This window comes from Brassica napus, chromosome C4 (genome assembly GCF_020379485.1).
Source record: "Brassica napus cultivar Da-Ae chromosome C4, Da-Ae, whole genome shotgun sequence".
In the NCBI taxonomy this organism is placed as follows: Eukaryota; Viridiplantae; Streptophyta; class Magnoliopsida; order Brassicales; family Brassicaceae; genus Brassica; species Brassica napus.
In genome coordinates, this window is record NC_063447.1 from 341527 (window position 1) to 368675 (window position 27149).

The 27149-nt window shown below is 36.2% G+C and overlaps 7 protein-coding genes and 1 non-coding gene across 9 annotated transcripts; 4 read left to right on the forward strand and 4 right to left on the reverse strand.

The window, feature by feature from the left end:
• The first annotated feature begins 29 nt into the window (after positions 1-29).
• Positions 30-1171, forward strand: LOC106450416 (glutathione S-transferase F8, chloroplastic-like). The gene is made up of 3 exons (XM_013892061.3): positions 30-276; positions 374-422; positions 508-1171. The coding sequence occupies exons 1-3, from the start codon at positions 124-126 to the stop codon at positions 954-956; spliced, it is 651 nt and encodes a 216-aa protein (XP_013747515.2). The 5' UTR covers positions 30-123; the 3' UTR covers positions 957-1171.
• A 422-nt stretch (positions 1172-1593) lies between these two features.
• TRNAG-CCC lies at positions 1594-1664 on the reverse strand. The gene has a single exon. It is a non-coding gene; the product is annotated as a tRNA-Gly (tRNA).
• Positions 1665-2162: 498 nt separating this feature from the next.
• LOC106396677 (putative indole-3-acetic acid-amido synthetase GH3.9) lies at positions 2163-5125 on the reverse strand. Its single transcript, XM_013837142.3, has 4 exons — positions 4711-5125; positions 4492-4593; positions 2950-3773; positions 2163-2886 (listed from the first exon to the last, which is right to left on the reverse strand). The coding sequence occupies exons 1-4, from the start codon at positions 5004-5006 to the stop codon at positions 2324-2326; spliced, it is 1785 nt and encodes a 594-aa protein (XP_013692596.2). The 5' UTR covers positions 5007-5125; the 3' UTR covers positions 2163-2323.
• Positions 5126-7746: 2621 nt separating this feature from the next.
• Positions 7747-10359, reverse strand: LOC106390417 (dol-P-Man:Man(5)GlcNAc(2)-PP-Dol alpha-1,3-mannosyltransferase). The gene is made up of 12 exons (XM_013830869.3): positions 10105-10359; positions 9840-10012; positions 9692-9763; positions 9452-9609; positions 9303-9369; positions 9181-9234; positions 8913-9001; positions 8695-8811; positions 8487-8596; positions 8327-8405; positions 8178-8234; positions 7747-8077 (listed from the first exon to the last, which is right to left on the reverse strand). The coding sequence occupies exons 1-12, from the start codon at positions 10244-10246 to the stop codon at positions 7906-7908; spliced, it is 1290 nt and encodes a 429-aa protein (XP_013686323.2). The 5' UTR covers positions 10247-10359; the 3' UTR covers positions 7747-7905.
• A 103-nt stretch (positions 10360-10462) lies between these two features.
• On the forward strand, positions 10463-11231 carry LOC106394778 (translocator protein homolog). Its single transcript, XM_013835337.3, has one exon. It carries the CDS (start codon positions 10574-10576, stop codon positions 11120-11122), a length of 549 nt encoding a protein of 182 aa, XP_013690791.1. The 5' UTR covers positions 10463-10573; the 3' UTR covers positions 11123-11231.
• A 383-nt stretch (positions 11232-11614) lies between these two features.
• On the forward strand, positions 11615-12539 carry LOC106395615 (REF/SRPP-like protein At2g47780). The gene is made up of 2 exons (XM_013836019.3): positions 11615-11933; positions 12013-12539. Exons 1-2 carry the CDS (start codon positions 11643-11645, stop codon positions 12394-12396), a joined length of 675 nt encoding a protein of 224 aa, XP_013691473.1. The 5' UTR covers positions 11615-11642; the 3' UTR covers positions 12397-12539.
• A 2482-nt stretch (positions 12540-15021) lies between these two features.
• LOC106395401 (nuclear transcription factor Y subunit B-5) lies at positions 15022-15917 on the reverse strand. The gene is made up of 2 exons (XM_022702284.2): positions 15812-15917; positions 15022-15678 (listed from the first exon to the last, which is right to left on the reverse strand). The coding sequence occupies exon 2, from the start codon at positions 15671-15673 to the stop codon at positions 15206-15208; it is 468 nt and encodes a 155-aa protein (XP_022558005.1). The 5' UTR covers positions 15674-15678; positions 15812-15917; the 3' UTR covers positions 15022-15205.
• A 6602-nt stretch (positions 15918-22519) lies between these two features.
• LOC106394374 (zinc finger CCCH domain-containing protein 32) lies at positions 22520-25142 on the forward strand. 2 transcript variants are annotated; one of them, XM_013834946.3, is made up of 7 exons: positions 22520-22884; positions 23006-23148; positions 23335-23397; positions 23474-23596; positions 23675-23965; positions 24031-24309; positions 24374-25142. In XM_013834946.3, the coding sequence occupies exons 1-7, from the start codon at positions 22785-22787 to the stop codon at positions 24746-24748; spliced, it is 1374 nt and encodes a 457-aa protein (XP_013690400.2). In that variant the 5' UTR covers positions 22520-22784; the 3' UTR covers positions 24749-25142. The 2 variants fall into 2 exon arrangements, with proteins under 2 accessions (XP_013690400.2, XP_013690399.2); XM_013834945.3 differs by having other exon boundaries at positions 22528-22884; positions 23003-23148.
• The last annotated feature ends 2007 nt before the right edge of the window (positions 25143-27149 follow it).

Here is a 27149-nt window from a genome sequence, read left to right on the forward strand (position 1 = left end):
GTTTGTGCAAACGAAAAGAATGGCAACAACGACTTATTCTTCTCTTGCCTTGCCTCCTCCTCCACCTATAAAACACCATGCACCACCATTCACCCCTTCAGATCCAATTAAAAGCTTATAAGCATGGGCGGCGGCATCAAAGTACACGGACTTCCAATATCAACGGCCACAATGCGCGTTCTGGCTACTCTTTACGAGAAGGGCCTCGATTTCGAGATAGTCCCCGTCGACATGAAAGCCGGTGCTCACAAGCAGGAGCCTCTCATCTCCCTCAACGTACGTAATAACTCTCTACACAGCTTTGGTTAATTTGGTTTTCATCATCACATTCACATATCTGACCACTCTGCTCTTTCCTTTTTCTTTTTTTTAGCCCTTCGGTCAAATCCCTGCTCTCCTAGACGGTGATCTGACGCTTTTCGGTTAGTTCCTTTTTTTTCTTAATCTGTTTTCATTACGTGTTGGTTAAGTATCAATGATACACATGAATTCATTTTTGTTTTTCAGAGTCAAGAGCCATCACAGAGTACATAGCGGAGGAGTACAGCGACAAAGGCGAGAAGCTTCTCTGCCAAGGCTGCAAGAAACTCAAGGCCACCACAAAGGTCTGGCTTCAAGTTGAAGGTCAACAGTTTGACCCTATCGCCTCTAAGCTAGCCTTCGAGCGTGTCTTCAAAGGCATGCTTGGCATGACCACTGACCCTGCCGCTGTGGAAGACCTCGAAGCTAAGTTGGTGAAGGTCTTGGATATCTACGAGGCCAGGCTCTCCAAATCACCCTTCTTGGCTGGTGATTGCTTCACTCTGGCTGATCTTCACCACCTCCCAATCATCTATTACTTGATGGGTACCGACTCCAAGAAGCTCTTTGAGTCTCGCCCTAAGGTTAAGGAGTGGATCAAGAAGATCACTGCCAGGCCTGCTTGGGTTAAGGTTCTTCACCTCCAGAAGCAGTGACATATGGTGCTTTTGTTACATCCCTGAGATTTTTCCTTCGTTTGACATAAATGATTTGTTCCTTTGTTGCTTATTATCATTATTATTAGGTTATGTACCTCCTGCTCTTTTTTTTATGTGTTGTGTGTATGCTGTGCAATAAAACAACTGAGATCATGCAGCTAAACAATAAGCTTTATCATATTCAATTACCCGACTTTGAAATATTACCTTGTACTTTTGCTTATATAGTCTAGAAGCAGAGGCGTGGGCAAGCAGCAAGTTATGTGCTACCATATATGGTTCAGTGGAAGAGTTCCCTGAGAAGCAGGCCGAACAACGACCAGGTGGTTTTGTACCCCCCATTTTTGTAGCCTCCAATACTGAATATATTAGTTCTTGTAGAACTCTAGACCTTTCGGCTTAACAGGACCTCTTCCTTCTAATTAATGAGACAAGAGCTCATGATCTTAATTGGTTCCCTTCCAGTTAAAGAAAATGGAAAGAGAGGAGCATAATTAGTTTAAGAGACTAACTGGGAATCTAGGCCAAGACATGGATAATCTGAATGCATCTAAGCCAGTTTCCACTACTAGTCCTTAACCAAGCCCAAAAAGCCTATGCAAACCAAACCGGAACACTCTTGCACAAAAAAAAATGCGCATCCAGGGAATCGAACCCTGGTCAGTACCGTGGGAGGGTACTATGATACCACTACACCAGATGCGCTTCATGTCTTTTGGCTGACTATATATGTTCAACACAAGAGAAAAATCAAAAAACAATCATAATAATTGCTTTTTCATTTCAGTATTATCCGAATCAAGTTTTGGGAGACAGCGTACGTGGGGTTTCTGTCCGTTAAGAAGCCATGTTCACAGATCACATGGCATTTATCCATGATCCTGATAAGATTAAGTGCCGACAAAGTGGATGATGATGTAATTAAATTTGTAACCAACGACAGTTGGATAAACAGATTGGACTCTTGTGTTATATGTTTGGGCCGGGAAACACACTTCAAACACCCAATGAATACAACTCTTCCTCAGAAGCCATGCCAGAGAATACAAAAAAAGAATCCCACAGTAGCTTTTGTTTCAAGAGGGCTTGAGGATGATGATCGTCTTAAAATTCCTTAATATATTGTAAATCATACGATATAAGTAACTCGGTACTAAAGTTATATTATGCGACGAGAAACCGAAAGGAACTATAAGAGATAGATAACTCGGTAAATGAAGTTTCTTATAACATTTTTTAATCAATCAGGTAGTAGCATTACATGCCTGCTACTGCTAGCATTACAGCAAATCCGATCCCATTTGGTTATTACCGAATACTGATTAGTAAACTATAGTCTCTCCGATCAATACATACGTTCGAAATCAAGGGGACCAGGTTGGATCACGAGGGCTAAAGAAGGAACCGGTCACGTGGCCGTCCAAGAGCTTGAGCATAGCACTGTTGGACTTAACACATCTCGGCGTTTTGTACTGATTAAGCGACCCTCCTTGGCTTATTATCATATCCATCAGCTTCTCGAACGTCCCTGGCTTCACCACTCTTATCTCTAAAGGCCCCACCGATCTATCTCTCTTCCTGCATTGCCTGTATATGTAATCCAGCTCTTCCTCAACCGCAATGCAACACTCTTCCATCAGCAGCTTCTCCTCCTCATCATCAGGTTCGAGCCATTGGATCTCCCAGAAAAGCACGTAGTGACCTGGCACTGATGAAGTATCCGCGTAGCTCGTGTACTCCGCGAGGAATGCCTTGTTTTCAAGCTTCTTCTTGGCCAGCGTGATGCTCCTGTGAAGATCTTCCTCGTTGGTTTTGTCTAAGTCGATGCTTAGAACCACGTTTCTCCTGCAGATAAACCTGAACTGTGGTGCTTTGTTGTAGAACCCCGCCACTTGAAGGACATCGCCGATTCTGTAACGGTACAATCCTGTTTCCATGCAAGAGTCAGAGCTGACTAAAAAGGAGAAGACAATGCCACCAGTTTCTTTACCTGCGAAGGTTGTGACGACGAGTTCATAGTAGCGTCCGAGTTTGACGTCGACCAAGTCAACCACTTTGTCACAGGGGACGACTTCTTCGTCCTCTACGTCAAAAGAGAGAGTTCCGTTTTTGCCGAGAGAAATGAACTCGAAGTAGCACATGTTGGGCAAGAGCGTGAAAACGACGTCAGATGGCTTGGAGAGTGGCTTCACGTTGACTCCAAAGTAAGTCTCGGAGGAAGCATACATTGGACAAACCAACGGAATCTTGCCTTGGCTAAAGAACTCAAGCGCTGGTATGTACTGAGCCATTGAGCCTGTCACTACTGCTTCAATGAACTTTGCTTGAGGCCAGAGTTGACACAGAATCCCTTTCCACGACGGGCGTCCACAGATTTCTTCAACCTCGTCAGCTAAGTCAGGATTTGGCGAGGCTAAAAGAGAAGTCATAGCCGTCTGGCATCCTGGATCGGTGATCATGGGACTGAGATGGCCGGTGCGGATGTCTTGGCAGAGCTGGCTCCATTTTCGCTCGAGATAAGAGATTGCACGGAGAAAGGCTGAAGCGAAGACAGCTCCGAGACGCATGACTTTGTGACGGTGAATAAGAGCGGCAAGCAACTGACAGTACATGCTTTGGTTGCTGTCTTCACAAAGGATGGTTTGTATGGGACTGGTTAAGTCGTTGAATGGATCGTAAGGTCGGCACTGGAAATGTTTGCTCTTGTAGTAGCTAGTGAGGACAGTTCTGATTGGTAAACCACAAGGAGTTGATGTTTCAGCTTTGACGAAGTTTAGGTACATTGTTTTTCCTTTGTCAAGTCCTTCTAGATACCTGTCAGTAATACATATAATAAATCTCAGTCAAAAACATAGTAAAGAGAGACGATGGTAAAAGAGGTAAAATGAAAGAAAAGAAAAATTAGTAGTGGATATGAAAAGATTCTTGAGGTTTAGTAAGTGCTGTTCAAAATTCTCAGAGAATCTTTGGGTGGGGACATCAAAATGGCGTGTGGATAAAAGATGATGGATGCAAACTTTATAGTACATGACATGATACCACTTAATTTCCACAAAAAGCAAACACAAAACTCAAAGCAGAAAGCAAACTTCCTTAGTGAGCAACCTACTATGAAGATTTATTGGTACCACGGCCAGTACATCTATGCATGTGTATCCAGATTCCATATGTTAGTGCCTACAATGATTATGAAGCCATATTCACATTGAAGCCTATCGTTAACCTTTTTAATTTTTTTCCTTTTTTATTAAATGTTTCCAGTGGATAATAACATGGAGGAATTGTGATGTGATGTGTACTTCCACTTCCATAGGTCAGATTTTGAGACATATCCACTATCCTACAACTACAGGAACAGTCCTAGTGGTTCTTTTATGGAATATGAGATCAGCCACTTTGTTTTTTATCAAGTAAATATTCATGTGCATGGAAGATGTAATTCCTTCTTCACTAATCACTACTCTTATAAGAGCAACAAGGAGGATGTTAAAGTATATCAGGACTGAATATTAACAGGAAACATTGTACTAACTTGTTCGCGATTGGATTGATAAGATTGTAGACAAAGGTGCGCCGATCAAGATCTTCCGAAATGGTTGGCATTAGCTTCGGCTCTCCACCAGAAGTTCCTGAGCTGCAACATGAAAGCAAGCAGATACATTTATTTAGCCATACACAAATTTATATTCAAACACAAAGGAAGGGGAGGCTGTTACTAAGAAAGAGATTCAGGCTAGAAATAAAAATCGACCTGCATAGTATCTCAGTGATAGGATGACCAGTAATCAGAGAAGAGTCTTCTCCATTTGCAATTCTCTGAATGTAAGGACATACATCTTTGTACGTGATGACTGGCACAGAGCGTTTAAACTCCATAACGTCCTTAGAGCCTTTCATGTACTTTCTCAAGTACTGTGTGTCCTTGTTTCTTTCTAAGATCCCACTTAACATATTATCTTGGACTTCAGCAGCCTTCGAGGTGATCCTCTCGAGCTCCTTTAATGCATTGTCACCCTTGTGGTTGTAATCAAACTTCAGTACATCCATTTCCCAGCTTAAACCAAAGAAAAAATATAGAAGAAGGATGAAGAAGAAGAGAGGTGATGAATGCCTCAGGACTCAAAACAAGAATGTGTATTTATAGTGGGTTAGCCATATTTGCATACCCAGAAATGGGTATTAGCTTTGTCCTTGAAATATATCAGTTAGAGGAAAAGAGAAAGAAAAAAAAGTTGAGTGCTGATATCATCAATAATGCAAGCTCAGCTTCAAGGACAATACGTATAAGAAACCATGTACTTAAAGACACTAACAAAACAATATTGCGTCAAACACATAGCTTCCCTCTACTTTTTACTTTGAACCAAATCTAGCATATCAGTTTCAAGTTGACTTAGTGTCACATAACACCTCTTCTGGTCATTAACACCACAAACAGGGAACCTTAAAAGCTATGAATATGATCAGCCTGAGTCATGTTACAGCTACCAAATAAGAGTCATTAACATTTCTCAGTAAATGAAGAGACTCTGATCAACATGAGAATCAGTGAACCATCCTTTTGTTTTATCAAGAAATCCGAAAAGGGGACCACAATCTTTTATGATCAACCACTATCATGATCATCAAGCTTTAGAACATGATGCGTTTGGTGCTCGCCGCATCTGACAAATTTAGCGGAAAGTCCACCACTAACTAAAGAATTGCTGACGCTGCTCTGTCCCTGAAGAGGACCAACTCTAACCAGACATTGTGGAGGCTGTTGGGGTGGATTCTTTTTCCATATGCAGAAAGGTTAGTGACAAACAAAGCATACAAAAAGCTGAACTTGGATCCTCTGACATTTTGGTGACTCAGTTTAGCATATATAATGTATCGCACTATTAACCCTTTTGCGAGTAATCCATGCATAGTGATTCACTTCTCACCATTCCCATAAAAACACAAAAGAGATATATCAAAGATTCTTTAAACTCAGATACTATTGGTTCACAGCCGTATCCACAAGCAGGATCTCTTCTCTCTTACAGATTCCATGTTTAATGCTGAGGAGGATAAACAGCATACAACCAATAAAACTTAAATCTACGTTTTTCAAATTTGAACCATGTAAGTGCAAGAAATCATATATTGTAGAGACCCTGGTGAACCCTATGTCTAAGATGAAAAAGAGAAGTTAAAACAAGAAACATCATATGAAAATACATGACTGTTCTAATGTCACAATCAAACTTTTGACTCTATTAGTGTCATATTTATTATTCCTGTGCAACCTTTTCTTTGCACCTTTGCGTTAGTGGAATCTATGATCAACAAAAAAGCAACAGACAAGATGTTATCAGCTGTAAGAAGAAGAAGTCTATCTAAGGCAAATTTGAAAGGTGTCTATGAATATTTTCAAGAGTAAGCATTTCCAATTAATTTCTCATGAGAGAAAAAAAAAATTAGATTCAATGGATGCAGTATTACATGTATCAGGACTGTGTAACCACCGAGTCTTATCTTATTTATTAACAGAAAGAAAAGTAAATGAAGAGGACTCATGGAAAGCAACAAAAAATAAGTAAATAATAAAAATAGGTCGACAAGGTTAAGCAAAAGCCAATGAAAATAAGCTCACGTCTTACTTATTCTGGAGTCAATTGCCAGCACCAACCAATGCTTTAACAGCAACAGTTTTGAGTTTTCTATCAATATTTACCAGAGACATCACGAGACCAAGAAAGGGTTTCTAAAACTGAAAAACTCTCTGTTTACTTTCTGTAGGCAATGATCAACAGTACACGAGGACAGGCAGTGAATAATGTAAACCAAGAAGAAATCCCTAAAATGGCCATGTCCTAATCACTGTGGAGGTTAAGGAAACAGTTGTATCCAAAAGTCCTTTTTCTTACTTGTTTTTTTCGCAGTTGATCACTCCAATATAGAAGTAATAACAAGAGAACAATTAGACGAATCAGCAGGAAGTGAACAAGGACAATAGTATTCATTCTTCATTGGATTTTCTTGGTTACACATACATGAGCAGACGACGTATAATAAGAAAACAGAAACATTGCAGTCGAGAATAAAAGATAAGTAAACCAACCCCTCGTGGTTATATTAGACAGAAAGTATCATGACCGGGATAACAGAATGACCTGGAGTCCTTAGTGAGATTCAGCTAGATCCAACTCCCATATCGGATTTGACTTGTCTTGGTCATAAGTCATAAATGAGTAGGTTCTATGCTACATGATCAAAATGCGAAGTTAAATAACATAAAATGAAAGAAAAGAGATTTTACCATATGGATTGAAGCGAGAAACAGAACAAGAGTGAAAAGTCTAATCATAAGTTACCATCTGTTGAAGAAGAACTAGCAGTTCCATCGAGACAAGTTATTCGTAAAGAAGCACATATTCTACAGCGCGTCAAATCAAGAAGAAGCTGATTAAGAACTCAGTTTAAGAGCATAAAACGATTATGAAGCACCAATCCTTAAAGAAAAAGAAGCTATTCTTTTAGTACAGGATGCCATTTGAGAAAGACAAATCAAATTGTTCTTGAGATGAGAGCTTATGAAATACTTTCTTTCCTTGGGGACATGACTTTCGAATCATTTGTGACCACAGCCAATAGCTTCCGGGAAGAAAAGAACCAAAAGAAGTGAAATCATTTGTTTCATAAGTGACTTTCCATCTTTCTCCAACGCACACATATAAATTGTTACAAAAACTAAGCAGATTCCCAATCAGATAATCTAAGCGTATTCGAGAATTCGCTTAGAGAGAAAAGTAGTAGCAAAGAGCGAAACCAAATAAGCATAACTGGTAAACGTTTAATTCAAGGAGGAAATAACACATGTATATTTGGACAGAAACAGAAAATCTTTTAGTATAAACCACCATATGATTAGCTTAACCCATACATATAACTGTAAATTCTTTAGCTAATATAAAAAGGTTCACTTGTGCTTTTTGTGTCTTAGATTTGGTTTGAATATGTAAGGATAATCTGAAGGAGCAAACCAGAGACCCAACAAGACGGTCAAGTGTAGACCCATTAACAAAGCTGATGAGACTGGTGTTGATGGATAGACGTTCCAGCACAGCTCGATACCCAGGAACAATATCAAGCTTTTTTCAGTCAAAAAAAAAAACATGAAGACGGGTTACTAGAGTCATTTTTTGTTTTTAGTTGTGTTTACAGGTAATAATAATGCAGAGAGTGATTTACCGCAGCCAGGTAGGAAACGAAGTTCTCCATAGCAGATATGGCAGGGAATAAAAGTACCTGTTATGAATATGATCATACAAGTATTTGGGGTTCTGAAATCAGGATTAAGCAGAAATGTCAACAAACAGAAAACTATTATCTTTTGTTACCATGAATAGAATTGGTAATGCAGAGAACGAGCACAAACAACGCCAATGAAATTCCCAACAAACATGGTCGTGACAATATCTGTTAATCCAGTGGAAAGCCCGTGAGTAAGGAAGGACACAGACGGATATAATGCTAAAAGTAAAGTCAGTGGTTACGCACGTTCTTTCGCAAGACTCCCAGAGATTAACAAATCACTGAACGAGAGCGAAGACGGAAGCGTCAAGAAGAAACGCCTAGAACGCATGAAGCCTATAATCCCGCCTTCATGCCTAAGAAAGGCAACATAGTAAATTCCTTACACACAAAAAATACAGCTGTTTTATGAGAGATGACTTTTTTGAGCTAGTCAAAGAGTGTTTCTACTTACTTGCACCATTTATAATTTGCAAACACCGCAAGGAGACATAGGTGAGCAATCAACAAGCACACTGCAAATTCTTTGGACACAAAAACTCGTTCTGGAACAAATTTGAAGTTAACAGACCTGTCGACAGCTCAAATCAGAGTTAAGAGATCACATGTTATATTCATATCTTCGTTAGTAGCTAAATTTAGACTTAGCAAGAAGAAGGTGGAGAACAATACCAAAAGTGGATAAAAACACGTCCAAGATCAAAGGCGTTGGCTAGGTATGAAACCGGATATGCTAGCAGAAAGGGCAATCCCACGAGTATCTGTATAACCATTAAGAGACCAGTTGAATGGCATTATCAAAGTTACATATATAATTCGCTGGATACTGCAACTCACTTATTGACAAGAAACAACCAGTTAACAAGTTTCGAGGTTTACATGGGAAAACAACAATTTGGTGAATAATAAATGGGGACATGTAAGAGATAAAAGGTGAAACCTGAACAAGAGCTGCACTAGCTAAAGCAGATAGGACTCCAATAATATTCATGGCCTGTGAATAGCAAAACTTGAGATAAGAAGAATCAACGATAGGAGAATAATAAAGCAAGTTCCACGGACCTTTAGTAGGAGAAGTAACAAAGGAGGAGCATACAAAAGTACATTCATCTTAATAGAGACAGCTCCGCTGTAAGCAAAATAGTGAGTCACACAAGGATAGAAATATAATTATATTTAGACAAGAAAAAATAAACAAGGAAGAAGCTTGCCTGAAAAGAAGCATGCCGAGATGCCATTTATGAAAGAGGAAGAAAGCGAGGGAAGCATGAAGGAGAGTCATGGCAAAACAATCATTAAAGAGACGGAGAACAAAGATGGAATGTATTCGCTTGGATAAACAGAGTAGAGATAGCGCCCACCATGGCACCTATAAGAGGAGAGAAATGTCATATAGTACTCCTCCTGTTGTTATATCATTAAGAAAGGGTTTGATTTGTTGAATACCATACCACATCAGGAGTCTTGAGATAGATGAACAAGACGATGGACAGATTGGCAATGTAGAGAACACCAAAAAGAATCTGCAGACAACATCAAACGAACGATAGGTCAAAATCCAGGAAGGCAAGAAAGAGAAGAGAGTCAATTTGAAGGCACCTGAGCAGGGTAGACTTCTCCTCCAGTCAAATTCTGGATGACAGAGTAAACATAGAGGAAACCAGCCGGATAAACCAAAGGCCCTGTGTCGCCTTTCAAGCTCCCATACTCTCTCTCTCCCCCGAGAAACCCACTAACCTGTGACATGTAAGCATCCCAATCGATCTTCGTGTCTGTTCAGAAAGAAGAAGAAGAGTGAGCTTAACACACCATGTCCAATTGCACATTGCGAAATCAAAAATGTAGCAAGGAAACTAGATCTGACATGGAACATAGGCGATGATAAGTGCGACGAGGACTGCATCAGCCACGATTAAGGCCAAGGCGAATGGAATTTTAGGCTTCTTAAACAGATCAGGCACATTACGGCTACGAGAAGCTCTTGATGATGATGAGCTCGCCTCCATTTTCGCCGGTGATTGAACGAACGAACAATCGCACCAGTCTACTGTTGTAAAGAAGAATCCTGCGTACGCCGCGAAACAGACAACTAACTCTTAGTTTTACCCCACAGTAGTAAAGCCCAATTCATTCCTAACTATTGGGCTTATAATCAATCTTTGCTTACTGACATGAGCACACGTGCGGTACTTCCACGTGTACAACGTCTGTGTCAACTACCCGCCCCCGTGTCTATCCAAAACTCTTCTGCTTTTTATTAACTTGAGCTCCTCGTTATTCTCTTTGACCAAGCTTCTTCTCTCATTTCTCCATCTCAAATCTTAAAACTCGTTATGGATTCTCAGGACATCAGGTCCCGTGCCGGAGACGCCGCAATGGCTGAGACCGAGAGGAAACACGCCTCCGACGTAAACAACAAAGGGAAACGCGATCAAAAGAGGGCGATGGCTAAACGCGGTCTCAAATCCCTGACGTTAGCTGTTGCAGCTCCTGTGCTCCTGACTCTCTTCGCATCCTACTTCCTCGGGAATCGGGCTCGGTCTTCCTCGTGGATTCTACCTCTGTGGGTCCTTCACCTCATGCGTCTCGCCTCGAGCGGTCTGATGGGCTTGGCTGCGTGGCTCGTATGGGTCGACGGTGGGTTCCACAAGAAGCCCAACGCTCTCTATCTTTACTTGGCTCAGTTTGTGCTTTCTTTGACTACGTGCATGGTCGGGTCGGGACTAGCAGGGCTTGCAGTGTGCTTGGGTCAGTCTGCGGCCTTGTTCGGATGCTACAAGGCCTTTAATGAGACCAGTCCGGTCGCTGGTAATATGGTAAAGCCGTGTTTGGCTTTTGCTGCGTTTGTAGCAGCCGTTAATGTAAAGCTAGCAATCGCGTAAAAAGCCAACGATAGATCATAGATGTGATACTACGATGTTGTGGAGTCGTAATTAATCGTATTTTTTACAAGTGTTTTGTGATAATATATACTTAAACATGTTATCGTGATCTAATCTGTTAGTATGTGCCCATTGGGAATTTAATATATATCAAGGTTGACAAAATGAAAGTGGTTACATTTGAGTTTAGGGTCCTGAACTCCTGATTATTGCAGACTTATGTTCACTCGAACTTCTTACCCCAACCGATATATTTAGGCTTTTCAAGGTGAAAATAACGGTATAAAGTAGGCCCAATAAGTTCGAAGACGTGATGGAAAAGTTAGGGCTATTCTTTTTGCATTTTCCCTCGAGACTCGTGCCAGACGGAATGGGAGTTCTTATCTTGCAACAGTCTCGACCCATGCCCTGACACGTGCTGTGAGCGGTCCATTAGCATCAAAACACGTGTCCTAGCAGATCTTGTATTCAGTCCTTCTATTTAAAGAGTAAATTCAACCGGATCGAATAGGATTTGAGAATGGCTGAAGATGAGATTGTAGTCGAGGAGGAAGTGCCCCCATCTTCTTCGTCTTCGTTAATTGTGGAAGAGGACGATGGGACAGAGCTCAAGCACTTGGGTTTCGTCAGAACCGCAGCGACTTACTTGGCCGTCTGTTTGTCGACGCTCTACGAGTTGGCTAAGGACAACGCTGGTCCTCTCAAACTCGGTGTCGAGAATATTGAAGCCACCGTTGAAATGGTACTTTCACCGTTATACGACAAGTTCAATGACGTTCCTTTCAAACTTCTCTTATTCGTCGATCGCAAGGTAAAAAAAAAAGTTATTCCGAATTTTTAAAACATTGCTCATTTTTTCACCAATGGAGATGACACTTGATGCTTTGCAGGTGGACGATGTTTTCTACGATGTGGAAACATACGTTCCCTCTTTGGTGAAGCAAGCTTCTAGCCAAGCGCTCACCGTGGCCGCTGAGGTGCAACGCGCCGGCGTCCTGGACACGACCAAGAGCATCGCCAGGAGCGTTCTCGACAAGTACGAGCCAGTCGCGGAGTATTACGCAGCGACGGTGTGGCGTTTGTTGAATCGTGTGCCGTTATTCCCCGAAGTTGCGCAGTTAGTGATACCTACGGCGTTTTACTGGTCGGAGAAGTATAACGACGCCGTTCGTTACGTTGGGGACAGAGACTACTACGTCGCCGAGTATCTACCAATGATTCCTATCGAGAAAATCTCTGATATTTTGGAACAAGATCACTGTCGAGCCCACTAGTGACTGAAGAAGCCAAAAACATTCCTTCTATTATAAGTTCACTCTACATATGTAACTTTGTTTTTCTTTGTTTTCCCTTTTCTCGCAACTGTCACTTCAATTTTCTCTCAGTATTTCATTTAAAGAATTTGCCTTTTCTTTTCTTTAAAAAGAATAACGAGAGTGTAAGAGACAATATCTCTAACGAACTGTCTTCTTTATTTAAAGAGACGCAGAGAACAGGAGTGAGCGAAAGAATCACCTTAGAGTTTGTATGTGAATGAGAGACACCATAGTTTTTGATAGCAATCTCCAAGGCAAACCTATTTTGCCAACTGATCAGGTTCCCACGTTGATCACCTAAAGAATGGCCACCAAATTGCCAAAAAGAAAAGATTAGTACTCTCTCATCTAAAAAAGGTTTACATATTAAGTTTAAAACTTCACAGTTTGGTTCTGAAAGAAGCTCCTTATGTAGCTACCTATACACCTATGTTATTTTGTCAAATGTATATTGCATTTGCAATGATTTTGCTAAGGTCTTTATTAGTACACCCATGTTTTCAACACCAATAAGTTTATTATCACATGTCAAAATGAAGAGCACCACATCCTTTCCAAATCATGTGCTATTGCCTATTGCCATGAGCGTCATCTCACTTTTTTGTAAATGTATTTTGATTCACTACATTCAGTAATATATGTACCGTACGCTAGTGTCTATAAAATATACCTGATTCAACCATCCAGTTTTTTTTTTCCTTTTAAAACATAGACACTCATTTCTCGAAAACTTAATGACCATAAGCTCCACGAAAGAAGGAGATCTTTCAGTTCTCGGCCACATACCCGAGGCCGAGGGTCTCAAAGCAAGGAAAATCTCACTACGATAGCATGAGTCAGACATGAGTATCTATTTATATATATAATTAACCTTCTTTTTTTGGATGGTCCGAGGGAGCTAGGGTTTATAAAAATGAAAAGAAGGACAAGTGAGAATTGTCCTGGATTTATGGACCACTCGCTTAAGAAATCAACTAAGCATGGTTATTGGAGGGTTCTTAGAGTGAGATTCTTAACGGAATATAAGAAATCGTCTCTTAACTTTTAACTAAAAAAACTAAAAATCGGCTCTTAAAACTCTTATTTAAGAGCCGGTTTTTAACTTTTTTAGTTAAAAGTTAAGAAACAGGTTCTTATATTCCGATAAGAACTTCATCCTAAGAACTTCCCAAAACAAATATTTATTCTTATATTTTTATTAAGAGTACTCTTTACTGTTTAGAAAGTGAAGTACCAATGATGTCTAAAAAGAAGAAGTGAAGTACCAAAAATATAGTAAAGGACAATTTTCTCGGATAATCGTTTTTAAGTTTTTATCACAAAAATAGTTCTCAAGAAAAAAAATGACAAAAATAGCTTTTTTTTGTTTTGAAAATTTTAATATATATATATATATTTTTTAATTTGAAATTCTATCCTCAAAACTCCACCCACTAACTCTAAACTTTCAGTATAGATTAGTTAATCTTAGGGTAAAAATATATTTTCACTCTTTAATAAAACTTATTTTGATCATTTTCTTCATTGATGGCTATTTTTGTGACAAAAACTTAAAAAAACTATCCTAGAGAATTTCTCTATAGTAAATTCATAACTACATATAAAGTTTCTCGTTCATCTTGGCTTCTGTCATCGTTCAGCTTCGTATCGGTGTGGATTATTGGTGTGCTCCAAGAAGATTTTAGTATCACGTTGTCACCTTACTTATGTGTAGTCTTGTGTTTTTGTCGTTTTAAATTTTGGTTCCGAGGTGTTACAAAAAAAAAGGCTCCGAAAGGTGATATTTACCTTGTGGGCTTAAAAAAATTATTAATCTAAAAGATGACAAAAAAAAAGGTTCTGGAAAGGTTTCGTATCAAACGATTTAAAAAAATTATTAATCTAAAAGAAGACAAAAAAAGCTACATAAAGTTTAAATATTGATTAGATTTAAGGAAATATCACCTGAAATAGTAAATTTTTATCTACTTGTGATATCTGTACGGAATGACATTTCAGTGTTGATTAGTTAATGTGAAAATCTGTGTGCAAATGCTAACAGTGATAACATTATATATACTGAACAAGCCAGTTGCGACTTCAAAATTAATTGATTTATATTAATATATATGTAAATTCAACAAGTACAAAACTAAACTGTGTTGAAATTTTACATGATATATAATTTGATCTTATTGTAGGTTTAATCTAGAGCAGAACCTCATTCTCTAGATTTTCACTTTCCAAAAAAAAAAACCTACAAACGAACGTGATTTTGCACTATACATCGGTCTACCTCTACCTTCCATCATTCACGATTGAATAATAAGATCAGAGATGGCCGTTTAGGTGGGTTATGGCAAAACTTGCACGAATGATGTTCTGCGAAGATTTATTTTATATCAGTCGACTTTACTTGAATTCGTTTGAAAATCAAAAAGAGAAGGCCAAGTTATACAGCAGAAAAACTCATCCTCCTAATATTGGTTCATGTGTCGCTGATCATACGCATATAGCATATGGACATAAATACCAATCCCCACTTTCTGAATCTATAGACCATAATCATCAATTTTTCCTATACATACTTTATGAATGTATATGAATAACTAAAATAAAATCAAACCCTTAAATTTCACGATAACAAACTCAAGAAGAACGACTAGCACAGATCTCTCCACAGCCTCAAACCACATACACTGATACACATATCATATATAAGAGTCGAAGAACAAACAAGCGCATATAAATAAAAGGGAAATCAAACAATTAACCATGCATTGATCAATTAGTTATCCGGTGAAGATTTAGCTCCTCCTTTGCCGTGATGATTAGATTTCTCTCCTTCAATAACTCGGTAGCGATTTAAGTACTTTTTGAGCTGCTCAGCGTAATCATCAAACCCTAGATTTGCCATAGCCCAACAGATATCGTCTCCATTAACTGTCTTTCTCTTCTCCTTGTGGCATTTATCGGAGGCTTCTCCAGTGACAAAGCTTATGAACTCGGAGACACATTCTTGCATAGTCTCTTTTGCTTCTTTAGAAATCTTTGCGTTTGGTGGGAGAATGTTCTTCATGATCCTTCCTATGTTTGCTATCGGAAGTAGCCTGTCTTGTTCTTTTATCACCATGTTTTCCTCTTGTTCCACCACTAAACCATCATGATGTTGATGATGATGAGAGGAGGTGCTCGCAAAGTTGTAATTTTGGAATCTAGGGATTGGGTTTTGGAAGGAAGGATAGTTCCCAGCCATCAAACCTTATAAAACAGAGGAGAGATCGTTATAAGTGTATATCAACAGCTGTTGATACTAAAATTTTGAAACGAAAATATGTAATTTGCCAAGTGATAATGGCACAAAAGAAAGAGCAGGGAACGGAGAGGTTCTTACATTATATTAGTATGTATAAATCTGATAAATAGTCTTTTTGACATGGATTTGTATTGTCAGATTAGCTTTATTTATAAGTAGACAATTAATGGAGCTAAACAATATATAAATAAGCTTATATTTTGATCCAAAAAAAAGAAAAAGAAAAAAATAGATTTATTAGTATAATCTATACAATTGTGATCGGTGACCAAAGGAACAAGGAAGAACACTACGTTCATTAACATTTCTCAAATTTTTTACCATTCATAAAAAAAAATATTTTTCTTTTCATTTCTTTGTTTGTAGAGAATTATAGAACAAATCAATTTTTTATTAATTTTGATAAAAAATAATCATGTTTCATCATTTTTAAAATTTTATTTCTATTCGATTCTTTTCTATTTCATTTTTATTGTTTCTACGATCTTAATAGAGTGTAATAAAGGGTATTTATGTTCAGTCATCAACGGTGTGGACGTGTCATACAACCAATGGGAGAGGTCTAGGTCAATAAGCCTCACTGGGGAGACAATGTGGCAGGTCAAGCTAATTTCTCCTTCTGCGTCTTTATTAATTTAGTTCTTCTAATTAATTTATCTTGAACTTTTTAATCGATTATGTTTTGTAGTATGCTCTCTCTAGTTTCTTTTTCTTTAAGACAGGTATGTATTAATAAAAACGAATTAAATCTTCTTTTTTGTCACTCGCACTTTTAAATAATATTTAAATACTATTTATAACGTTTTTATCATTACGTTATAAATTTGTTTATTACACGTAATCTGATCGAAGTGCCTTGTATATTTATAGAAAATGCTATCGTTAGCACAAATATCATTTCTGAACAAAAGCTTCTTCAAAAATTATTGTTTGGGTCAAATATATATATATTTCAGTCCTTGCATAATTTGTTCCTCTTTCTTTTTGCCCATCATATCATATTTTTTTTTTTTGTGCACAAGCCCATCATATCATATATCGTATAGTAATAATGAGTAACTGAGTAGCTGGGTTATTGTTGGGAAAATGTGAATATAACTGGGTAACAAGAAGTTTTGACCAAAAAAAAAAAAATTTGACCAAAAAAACTGGGTAACAAGAAGTGTTTTCTAAGGTTATTATTAAATATGTAAATTTGGTACTTGTTGTGGAACGTGCTAATATAAAGATCAGATACATTTATAACAGTAAGTATCTATAGTTAGTACCTTATATAGTATTAAGAATTAAATAATTAAGAACTAAGAGTTAATTTAATAAGCACCAATATCTAACTTGTGGTCCTGTGGACCATATAAGAGCACGTCTTGTGGTCTATAAGCATTGAAGAGCCTAATATTAGGTAGTTTGTAGCTTATTTTAAAAGCATAACACGAAATTAATTTGCCACTCCTCTCTTAGTGTTATTGAATTTAAAGATAACGACGATCCTTTGTTTACACTTACGTGTTTTGTTAATTTATATACGAAAATCATGTATTTGACACGAAAAACATTTATGAAATCTTTATTGCCTTCTCGTTGACGGACAAGTACTTGAGCATATTATCAAAACATTCCCGTATATGTTTTTTAGTTACAGGAAGAAATATTCTAAAAATATGTCAATATGTATTTTGACAGGAAACATTAAATGATTTTGATTTTTGGTGAGTATAATGTTCTAGAAGTATGATATTTAGGTTTTATTTTATGTTATTTGCTTTCCCCAAAAACCTAAGTCAGGTGGTTAATTTAGATATTATAATATAATTGTTTTTTATTAAACTGAGGACAAGTGTCTGGAGATGATGGATTGGACCACCTTGTAGCGGCTAAACAAATTATGTACGTTTTTGGGCTATATAATTGACTAATTGCTACATGATGACGCTCAAAGCATTTATATTCGAAAGCAGTTCACAACAATATTCTTAAGCATTTATAATATTTTACTTGCTCGTTAAATCAATTTTCACTTTTAACTATCTGTTTCTCTTGAGTCCTGACCAAATAGTGTGGCTCGGATAGATTTTGCACCAACAATATATCCATTTATTTTAGTTAATGAAAGCCATTTTCTTTAGAAAGCTAGGTCAAGCTTATATGCACATTTTATTTGTCAAATCATATGCCATACTTGTTTTGGTAAAAGATTATGTTCCATATATAAGATTTAGGTAAGAATAACAGTATACTTGTTATAATTAATAACGAAACTAAAAGTATACATACATAGTACTGTATTAGATATTAAATTCTAAAGTTGATCACTAAATATATATCCCTTTGATAAAGATATATATTCTCTCAATGGCTTGATAAAAAAACAAATACTACTGATATACTTTGAATAAATAAACTGATTTCGCAAAAGTATATAATTTATTCATGGCATTTTTATTTCCTATTTAGTTATTAAGATTGTCAAAAAAAAACTGAGTTTAGTGAATCTAATCAACGTACTTAATTAGATTAAGCGTGCGACTCTTGTTTTGTGAGTGGGTCCATCCACTAGCATTATTTCAATAGTTTAAATACAAAATTAGTCTTGTCTTTTACTTAATTACGTGTATTAGATTCTTTTTTCTTTCTCTCTTATACCATTATTATCGCTTTTTAGGCAATTTTTTTTATCTGAAAAAAAAAAATTAAAGCTAACAAATCGCGGATCTCCACGTGTCGGTGGAGCCCGCAAATAGTGGAAAAAACATTCCATAATCGTTTTTAATTCATGACTTTTGGAATCGGTTTTTACAAGAAACATGAAACCCACACCACCTAAAAAATCCACTAAGGACTCCCGTTAATTATACCCTTAGTTTCTCGTTAATTCAATTAGAATCTAAATATAAACACATCAACTGGCGAACATGTTTATACATATCTGAAATATGTTGCCTAGGCCTGACCCGGAAATGTATTTGGAGCTCACTCTACACAAACTTTTTTTTAGTTTTGTTCTGTCTTGACCAGTCTAATTTCGCTTCATTTCCTTTCGGCCGCACAATATTAAACTCTAGTAACTGACTGAGGAGACTCCAATGATATAAGTTAATCAAACGATTTTTCGTTTTCTTAGGTTTTAAACTTTTAATCAGGGTTTCGAATTTTGTATAACCAGGTTTCCATACGTTAGGATTGTAATTTTACACATCCAATACCGGTTAGGCCTATCACGGGCCGCGGGGGACATATGAGGTCGAATCTGCAGCCGAATCCAAATTAAACTAAAATTAGTGACATTTGGGGACTGATTACAAGGCTTCGGCTCAACTTTGACCTTTATATATATGGCCTTCAGGATTGTAATGGTTAGGTTTAAATTTGGGCTTTATATAAAAACACGATTTAAAGACTGATTCTAAGAATATGATCAGTGTTGTTGTTCGAAAAATAAAAATATCAGTGTATTCAACACTGTACATTTTATCTATTAAAACAAAATTCATGACTTAGTTCATGTGTGATTTTTTTATTTGGACCACCCCTTACAAAGTTGTTTAAATTATATTTTTTATAAATATATGAATTATTTTTAATTATTCTAAAACAAAAATCAAATAAATATTTCTATATTTTCTCTGAAATTGTAGAATACACTGTACATTTTATCTATTAAAACAAAAGTCATGACTTAGTTCATGTGTGATTTTTTTATTTGGACCACCCCTTACAAAGTTGTTTAAATTATATTTTTTATAAATATATGAATTATTTTTAATTATTTTAAAACAAAAATCAAATAAATATTTCTATATTTTCTCTGAAATTGTATATGAATAAAATCTTTTCATATCTTCTTATTTACAATATAAATATATTATTCATTTTCATTAAAATAAACTTTTTAAATATTTAATTAATTTCGTATTTATTTAGATAAATGTAAATTTCATTTTTCACCTAATATTTTTTATAAAATATTTGTTAATTTCGTGTTTATTTAAAAATTTAATGTATATTTCATTTTCAATAAAAAACTTTTTAAATATCTAATTAATTTTGTAATTATAACTAAAATCATGTAGAATTTTGTATTCAATTTGTGATATTAATTTAGTATAATACTTTTCAATTAAAATTTTGATCATTTACCAATAATATATTTCAATTCAGAATTTTGTATCACATAATATAAAATATGCTATCACTGAAAATTAAAAAAAAAAGTTTATTGTATGTGTACTATAAAATTGTTGTATTTTAAAATATTATATCAAACAATATAATTGTAAACATTACAATTAGTCACGTAAAACAAATAATTATGTGTGTACAAATAAAAATAATCACACGCACAACCGTGCGGATCAAGATCTAATTATACTTTAAAACTAAAACATGAATTTAAATACAAAAATATAAGTAGTGAAACTATATTAGAAATCAAATAAAACTTTGAACTAATTTGAAATAAAACTAAAATAATAAAGTAAATATTTAACTTTAGAATGTGTGAAGATTAGTGATTTTCTCGGATGGAGCCATTTCATTCAGATAATGACATGGAAGATATTGTCGATGAGTAATTGAATTCCCCACATCTACATGGAGAGCCCCAACTGTTTCCACGATCAATACCGGTCAATTATCCCTCCTCTAGTCCCAGAGTATGACCGTTTCAACTTTACTGGATGTTGAGCCACACCTGGTTACATTTGGTTTGCCTATCCCAATTTTATGTGGACAAGTGAGAAATGCATAGGTTTTCAAAAAGCCGAGATTGAACAAGGAATCCCCTTGGAACCATATGCTAGAATGGAAACCAAGGAGGAGTATCGGGCGCAAGTCGAGGGGACGCAAACAGTCAAGAACAAAGCGCATCCGCTTGAGTTCGAACATTGATGAGACTCAGCTTTGATATGAAATTGACATTTTGTGTGTGTATAACTCAAGAGAAAGTGCGAAATCGAGAGGAATCTAGCAAGTTAAGAGTCGATATAGCAAATGACATAATTACATACAAATGTTTTGCTCTTTTTAATTTGCTATCTTCTCATTGTATGGCTGAAAGGAGATATGGGGAGTTGTTATGTTATCTTATCGAACGCAGATTTAGTGCTCATCAGGTTATAGACTTTGAAGATTGAAATTGTTCAGCACACAGAACATAACTTGGACGCCAAAAGATATATAAATCATTTTATGTAAGTTACTAATGGGCTTTGATAAAATGAATGTCATGTTTTGTTGCCTTGTGAAGTTGTGAGATCCGGAGCTTACATGGCAGTCTTTTAGCAGATACAATTGGAGTGGATGAACAAGATCCAAAATTCTAAAGGGTTCAATTTTTTTTTGTTTTAATAATAATTATAAATTTAAAATCATACATTTATAAGAAAGTTATAATAACTATATTTGAATTTAAATTTCGTATTTATAACCAATAAATATAAATTACAATTCTTTATTTTGTTTATATAACCAACTAAAATGCAATAAATTAGAAAGTAATTAGTCTGTATATCAATTATATATTTTGGAAAATAAGAAATAGTTGTTGATGTCTGTTTGAATATTCAATGGTAGTATAGAAAGTTAGTATTATGATTTGATTATGTTTAGGAAACAATTATCAATTAGTGATTATAACTAGGGAGAAGAAGATATATTTTATTCACCATTATTTAACAAAAATAGCAAACACAAAGAAAAAACTAGTCTACAACTTCTGTCGACAAGCAAAAAAGAGTGCATTGTCTAATCAAAGAGTATATAACTTTTTGTCTAACTACTATCCAGATTTTTCTCTATTATATTTATAGATTATAATTCTGATGGTGGATATAATAAACAAAAAAAAAACTGAAAAAGCTAGAAAAATGGTTAAAAGAATGATCAAATTTGATGATTTGATCGATGAATTTGCATTGAAAAATGCCAAATGATCAAGTTCAATGATTTGGTTAATGATTTGCATTAAAAACTAGAAATTATGTTATTTAGATATAAAATAATTAAATTGATGTATTTATTTTATATTATAATGATATTTTGTAAAAAAAAAATCTAAATAATTTCAGATTATTAAAGAAGGTCTTATTTTCTTTTTTTTTGAACAATATAAAGTTTGAAACGGCTCTGGCTGACGACTAGAAGAAACTTTTAGTGACGGTTAAGGAATAGAATCCACCGTTTTGAAACAAAACCATTCGCGATGAAGTTTGATGATATATAACCGTCTCTTTTTCATTCATTTGCGCGTTATTTCCGTTGAAGAATCTTACCGTCCGTCCTTTAAAAAAACAAAAAAGTTGAGAGATTAAATTATAATTTGTTTCCTAGCAAATAAGTATATTATTTTCAATTTGAAGGACCAAAGATAAAACAAGGAAAAAATATGAAATTATTATGGGCGTGATTGTATCGACCTTTTACAGTAAAATTAATAGAGTAAAATTAGTTTACTCTCATTTACTCTATTATTTCACCACTCAAATGAAAAAAAAAAAGAAAGTAGTCACTCCATTTTATTCCAACATTTTTAGTCTTTTGATGCTTCCAAGTAAAACTTTACACTCGCTTATTTGAAATTGAACTTAAGAGTAAATAATATAAATAAATAAAATGTGTTTATTTTACTCTTATTCAACTCTAGTTTCCACTTCTTTTTTTTTCTTAACTTTTACTCTATTTGTTTTTCACCTAATTACTACAAAGTGTTTGTTTTTCACCTAATTACTACAAAGTGTTTCCAATCAGACTCTATATATTTTATATTCAGAAAGGAAATAATTAAGAAAAAAAAGGAAAGAAGAGAGAAATTGAAAGCTAAAAAAAGAAACACTGGAGAGAAAGTACGGTAGTCATAAGAAAGAAGAAGAAGAAGAAAGAGAATCAGTCACTGTCTGAACCTCTCTTATTTTTCTCTCTCTATAGACTTGGGGGGTGCTTTCTTCGCTGGTCGATGACCCTTGCTTTGACATTTCTTTTAATTACTCTCTTGTTTGTGTAGAAGGTTAGGTGAGAGAGAGTTTTAGTGTACAGCAAATCCCTAGGGTTCCGATCGATGGACATGTATGGACGCACTCCTCCAACGGCGATGAATGGCTCACATGCTCCTCCTCAATGGACCCCAGGAGACGCCGACACCGGACTACTCCTCCAAGGTCTCTCTCTCTCTCTCTCTCTTCTTCTTTTATGATTCGCATGCGCCTTAACAAACAAAACAGTCTCCTCTCTTTTGCTTTTGTTCTTGATTTTGTCTTTGTAAAAAATGTGCTGCAGCAGAATCATCGATGTGGCGATTAGGGTTAGGTAGTGAAGCGTACCCGCAGAGAGCAGGTGCTCCTGACTGTGCCTACTACATGCGCACTGGTGTCTGTGGTTACGGTTCTAGATGCCGTTTCAACCATCCTCCCGATCGTGCCTCGGTACAATCTTCTTTTTTGTTTGATCTGTAATGTGGGCTTTTAGTATTTTTCTCTTGAATCAACTTAATTCTTACTCTGCTATCCCTGTTTTATGTCCTCCTTACTCTCTGCTGAGAATATGTATTCCTTTTTTTTTTTTTTGGTGTGCTATGGCTCAGACTCTTTGCTTCTATGTATATAATGTAGGTTGAAGCAACTGTTAGAGCCACAGGACAGTATCCTGAACGCCTGGGTGCCCTCCCTTGTCAGGTACCCCCAACAACCTCTTACTCAAACTTTCTCCTTTCTTTTTAATTTGACTCTTGTAATAAGTGTTTCTTGGCAGTTTTATTTGAAAACTGGAACCTGTAAATTTGGGGCTTCATGCAAATTCAACCATCCAAGGAATGCAGCAGGTGGTTCCATGACCCACGTTCCTCTCAATATCTATGGCTACCCTGTCCGCCAGGTAAAATTCTTTTTCTTTCTTTCCCTCCCTCTCTCTCTCTTTTAATCTGATAGAGGGTCTCTTCTCTTCTCTTTGTAGGGTGAAAACGAATGCTCTTACTTTTTGAAAACGGGGCAATGCAAATTTGGTATTACCTGTAAATTCCATCATCCTCACCCTGCTTCTGCTGCTTCTGCAACTGCAACTCTCCCACCTCCAGCTTCTGCACCTCAGTTTTATTCATCGGTGCAGCAGCACTCACTTATGCCTGGACCTCCTTCCTCTAGCTTGAGACCTCTTCTTCCCGGTTCTTATATGCAAGGCGCCTACGGTCCAATGCTATTAACCACCCCAGGGGTCCTTCCTATTCAAGCCTGGAATCCATACTCGGTAGCCCCTTCTTGATTCTTGTTTCATCAAATACGTTTCTTTCTTAGACTTTGATTCCCATGCAGGCACCTGTGAGCCCTGCTCTTTCTCCTGGTGCTCAGCACGCAGCTTCTTTGTATGGAGTTACACAGCTCTCTTCCACCACTCCCGGGGTCTATCCATCAGGTGTTGTTACCCTGAAAGAAGAGAGCTTTCCAGAGAGACCAGCCGAACCAGAGTGCCAGTACTATTTGAAAACAGGCGATTGTAAGTTTGGAACATCATGCAAGTTTCATCATCCTCGAGATCGGGTTCCACCAAGACCTAATTGCGACCTCAGCTCCGTTGGTCTTCCTCTACGTCCGGTATGCTCCCTTTCTATAACTGTCGCAATGGTCATCATAGTAATCCATTTTGTTTTGTAAACAGGGTGTGCAACGTTGCACTTTCTACGTACAAAACGGCTTCTGTAAGTTTGGATCAACATGTAAATTTGATCATCCAGTGGGAACCATCAGATACAATCCTTCTGCATCCTCCCTCGCTGATGCACCCGTGGCTCCTTACCCTGTCACCTCTCTCTTGGCCTCTTCTTCTTCTTCCTCTGCTGAGCTCATTCCGGGGGATCCTTACTTGTCGGGATCAAGAAGCACATCTAACAACATCTCAGCAGGTTTGATATTCTCCCAGATTGGCGTCTCACTTCCACCATTCACTGACCTCCAGCTCTCCAGCCAGACCTCTCTTTCCCTTTCCGGTAGCAGAATCACAAGACAAGGTCGAGAAATCCGTCGATCCTTTTGAAAAATGTGGTTTGCATCATCATTCTTAATATTATTATTATTATGTAGAAGCATATGTGATGTGAGATTATAGTCTCCCCTACCTAAAAAAAAGAACAAGTCTAGTTCATTCAGCAGAAGAACCGATTGAGAGTCACATATATTTAAGAGGAAATGTATATGTGCATATATCGAAAACAAAACAGGAAAAGGCTCTTTTTATGTGTGTGTATAAGGTTTGTATAGTGAGGTTTCTTTATATTGTACGTGCTTCTACTTCAGACCCATTGCGGCTGAAAGAAAACACTAGAAAAAAAAAAGAATGAACTCAAATGCCCTTTTTTTTATATGTTCTTTTATCCTTTCCTTTGTGAATTGGTGACTTAAATATGATGATGAACTTTTCATGTGCTGTATATTTGTAGCTTGTATCATGTGTGTTGTTAATTTGTTGATGTGTCTGCTTCACACATTAGATTATGTTTTTCTTTTTTCGTGGTGAACCAGATACATGTTAAGTTTAGTTAGGGCTCATTTTGAAGCTTGGCACGTTAATGTTGTATACTTGTATCTGTTCATTTTTAGAGAATGTTTTGGAATGAAAGCTGAAACTAGTTTAGGGAAGGAAAAGGAAACAGCCAGAAGAAAAAACTATGAGCGGCCTTTTCCATGGAGGGCCCATCTATTATCCTGTTAGCCTTAACGGCCCATCGAAAATCTTACATGATTAGATAAAAGCGTTCCAAATTCCCCTGCCGGTGACGGCCTAATCTTCTTGCAGGTAGAGTGTATGCCTCATGACAGTCAACGCCTTGCGATGATTCTGATTTAAAAAAAAGACAAGAATCTAAATTAGGACCTATAAATCTAATTGACGGTCGGGATGCTAACTTAAAAGAATCTATTTAGTATAAATCGGTCCTTTGTGTTGCCACGTCCTTGAATCCCTACAAGGAACTTTATCTCTTTTTATCTGTCATACCTGAATTTGATGAAGATATTTAATCCCTCCGTTCCTAAAAGATGTGTATGTCCTGGAAAAAAAATTTGTTTTAAAAAAATACATTTTTTACTTTTTCAATGTATGATTTTATGAAAAATTGTAAGTTTCAAAAAAATTAATGGTGTTTATTGAATTTCTATTGGGTAAAAATTATGAAAATTTGTTATTCACAAAAAACAATGCATATTTAATGAGTTTTCTTAATATATGTGAAAAATCTAGAATGTGCATCTTTAAAAAACAGAGGGAGTACAAAAGAGTATACTCCATCTGTTTCAAAATAGTTAATGTTTTGATTAAATGCACAAGAATTAAGACATTCACCTTTTATCTAAAAGGTAGCATTAAAAATATAAAATAAAATTAATTCAACCAATCATCACAAAAACTATAAAACATTATTGGCCACACAGTTTTCAATAAAACTAAAACTAATATAAAATTTCAAAACATCATGTATTTTGAAACATCAAAAACTCTCTAAAACATCATCTATTTTGAAATGGAGGGAGTAAATGATATACTAGTAGATTATATAATTACGAAATTGTATTAATTTTTTTTTAAATGAATGTAAGAAAAAGATGAAATGAAGGTCTTTACCAAAAAGAAAAGGAGAAGATGAAATGAACGTAAGCGACTATCAAAACATATAAACTAAAAAATAAGAAAAAGAAAATAAAAATGCAAGAAAAAGTCATGATTTTTTTTTTTAGAGACTAATCTACAAGTGTGTTAACCCTAACATTTTTGTGAGAACCAACATTTAACACATTAAATTTTAACGATATAATTATTTCCTTAAAATATTAAGCTAATTTAGGTAGGTATTTAACTAGTTTTAGGAAATTTGATATATCTATCTTTAATTTGACGAAGAGGAGACAAATTAAGGCCTTGTGATATAAGAACGGAAAAACTTGTGATGTCAGAATTTCAACAAAGATGACACACAACACCGGTCCACACGGTCAACACCAAAATTTTGCTTTTACAGATGGACAAACTTAGGTTCAACCCTAGGGCTGAACCTTTAAATTAGCCGTACCCTTTAGGACTAATCAAAATGACACATAGATTATTAACTAAAAAATATTAAATTAAATAAAAAATAGCTAAAAAAAATAAAAACGCTAATTTTAACAACGCTAACGCTTCCAGCTAAACCTTAAACCCTAAATCTTAATTTCTAAACCCTATACCCTAAATTCGAAACTCAAATCCAAACCCCTAAACCCAAACCCTATACCCTAAACCCTAATCCTAGACCCTAAACCCAAAAACTAGACTATTAACCTAAACTCTATACCCTAAACCCAAGTCGTAGACCCTAAACCCAAACCGTAAATCTTAAACTCAAATTATATACCCTAAACCCACCTTAACCATAAGTCCAAACGGTAAATCCTAAACCCGAACC

Bases quoted from the DNA above. Each gene is read 5' to 3' on its own strand.
- LOC106394374 (XM_013834945.3), top strand. From the start codon at position 22,785: ATGGACATGTATGGACGCACTCCTCCAACGGCGATGAATGGCTCACAT. The intron at 22,885-23,002 runs GTCTCTCTCTCT...AATGTGCTGCAG, and splicing joins CACCGGACTACTCCTCCAAG to CAGAATCATCGATGTGGCGA. The intron at 23,597-23,674 runs GTAAAATTCTTT...TTCTCTTTGTAG, and splicing joins ATGGCTACCCTGTCCGCCAG to GGTGAAAACGAATGCTCTTA.
- LOC106395401 (XM_022702284.2), bottom strand. From the start codon at position 15,673: ATGGCTGGGAACTATCCTTCCTTCCAAAACCCAATCCCTAGATTCCAA.
- LOC106396677 (XM_013837142.3), bottom strand. From the start codon at position 5,006: ATGGATGTACTGAAGTTTGATTACAACCACAAGGGTGACAATGCATTA. The intron at 4,594-4,710 runs GTCGATTTTTAT...TTCATGTTGCAG, and splicing joins ATCACTGAGATACTATGCAG to CTCAGGAACTTCTGGTGGAG. The intron at 2,887-2,949 runs GTAAAGAAACTG...GCATGGAAACAG, and splicing joins CGTCGTCACAACCTTCGCAG to GATTGTACCGTTACAGAATC.
- LOC106450416 (XM_013892061.3), top strand. From the start codon at position 124: ATGGGCGGCGGCATCAAAGTACACGGACTTCCAATATCAACGGCCACA. The intron at 277-373 runs GTACGTAATAAC...TCTTTTTTTTAG, and splicing joins AGCCTCTCATCTCCCTCAAC to CCCTTCGGTCAAATCCCTGC. The intron at 423-507 runs GTTAGTTCCTTT...TTTGTTTTTCAG, and splicing joins CGGTGATCTGACGCTTTTCG to AGTCAAGAGCCATCACAGAG.
- LOC106395615 (XM_013836019.3), top strand. From the start codon at position 11,643: ATGGCTGAAGATGAGATTGTAGTCGAGGAGGAAGTGCCCCCATCTTCT. The intron at 11,934-12,012 runs GTAAAAAAAAAA...GATGCTTTGCAG, and splicing joins TCTTATTCGTCGATCGCAAG to GTGGACGATGTTTTCTACGA.
- LOC106394778 (XM_013835337.3), top strand. From the start codon at position 10,574: ATGGATTCTCAGGACATCAGGTCCCGTGCCGGAGACGCCGCAATGGCT.
- LOC106390417 (XM_013830869.3), bottom strand. From the start codon at position 10,246: ATGGAGGCGAGCTCATCATCATCAAGAGCTTCTCGTAGCCGTAATGTG. The intron at 9,002-9,180 runs GTTTCACCTTTT...ATGGTTATACAG, and splicing joins CTAGTGCAGCTCTTGTTCAG to ATACTCGTGGGATTGCCCTT. The intron at 8,597-8,694 runs GTAAGTAGAAAC...TGCCTTTCTTAG, and splicing joins GCAAATTATAAATGGTGCAA to GCATGAAGGCGGGATTATAG.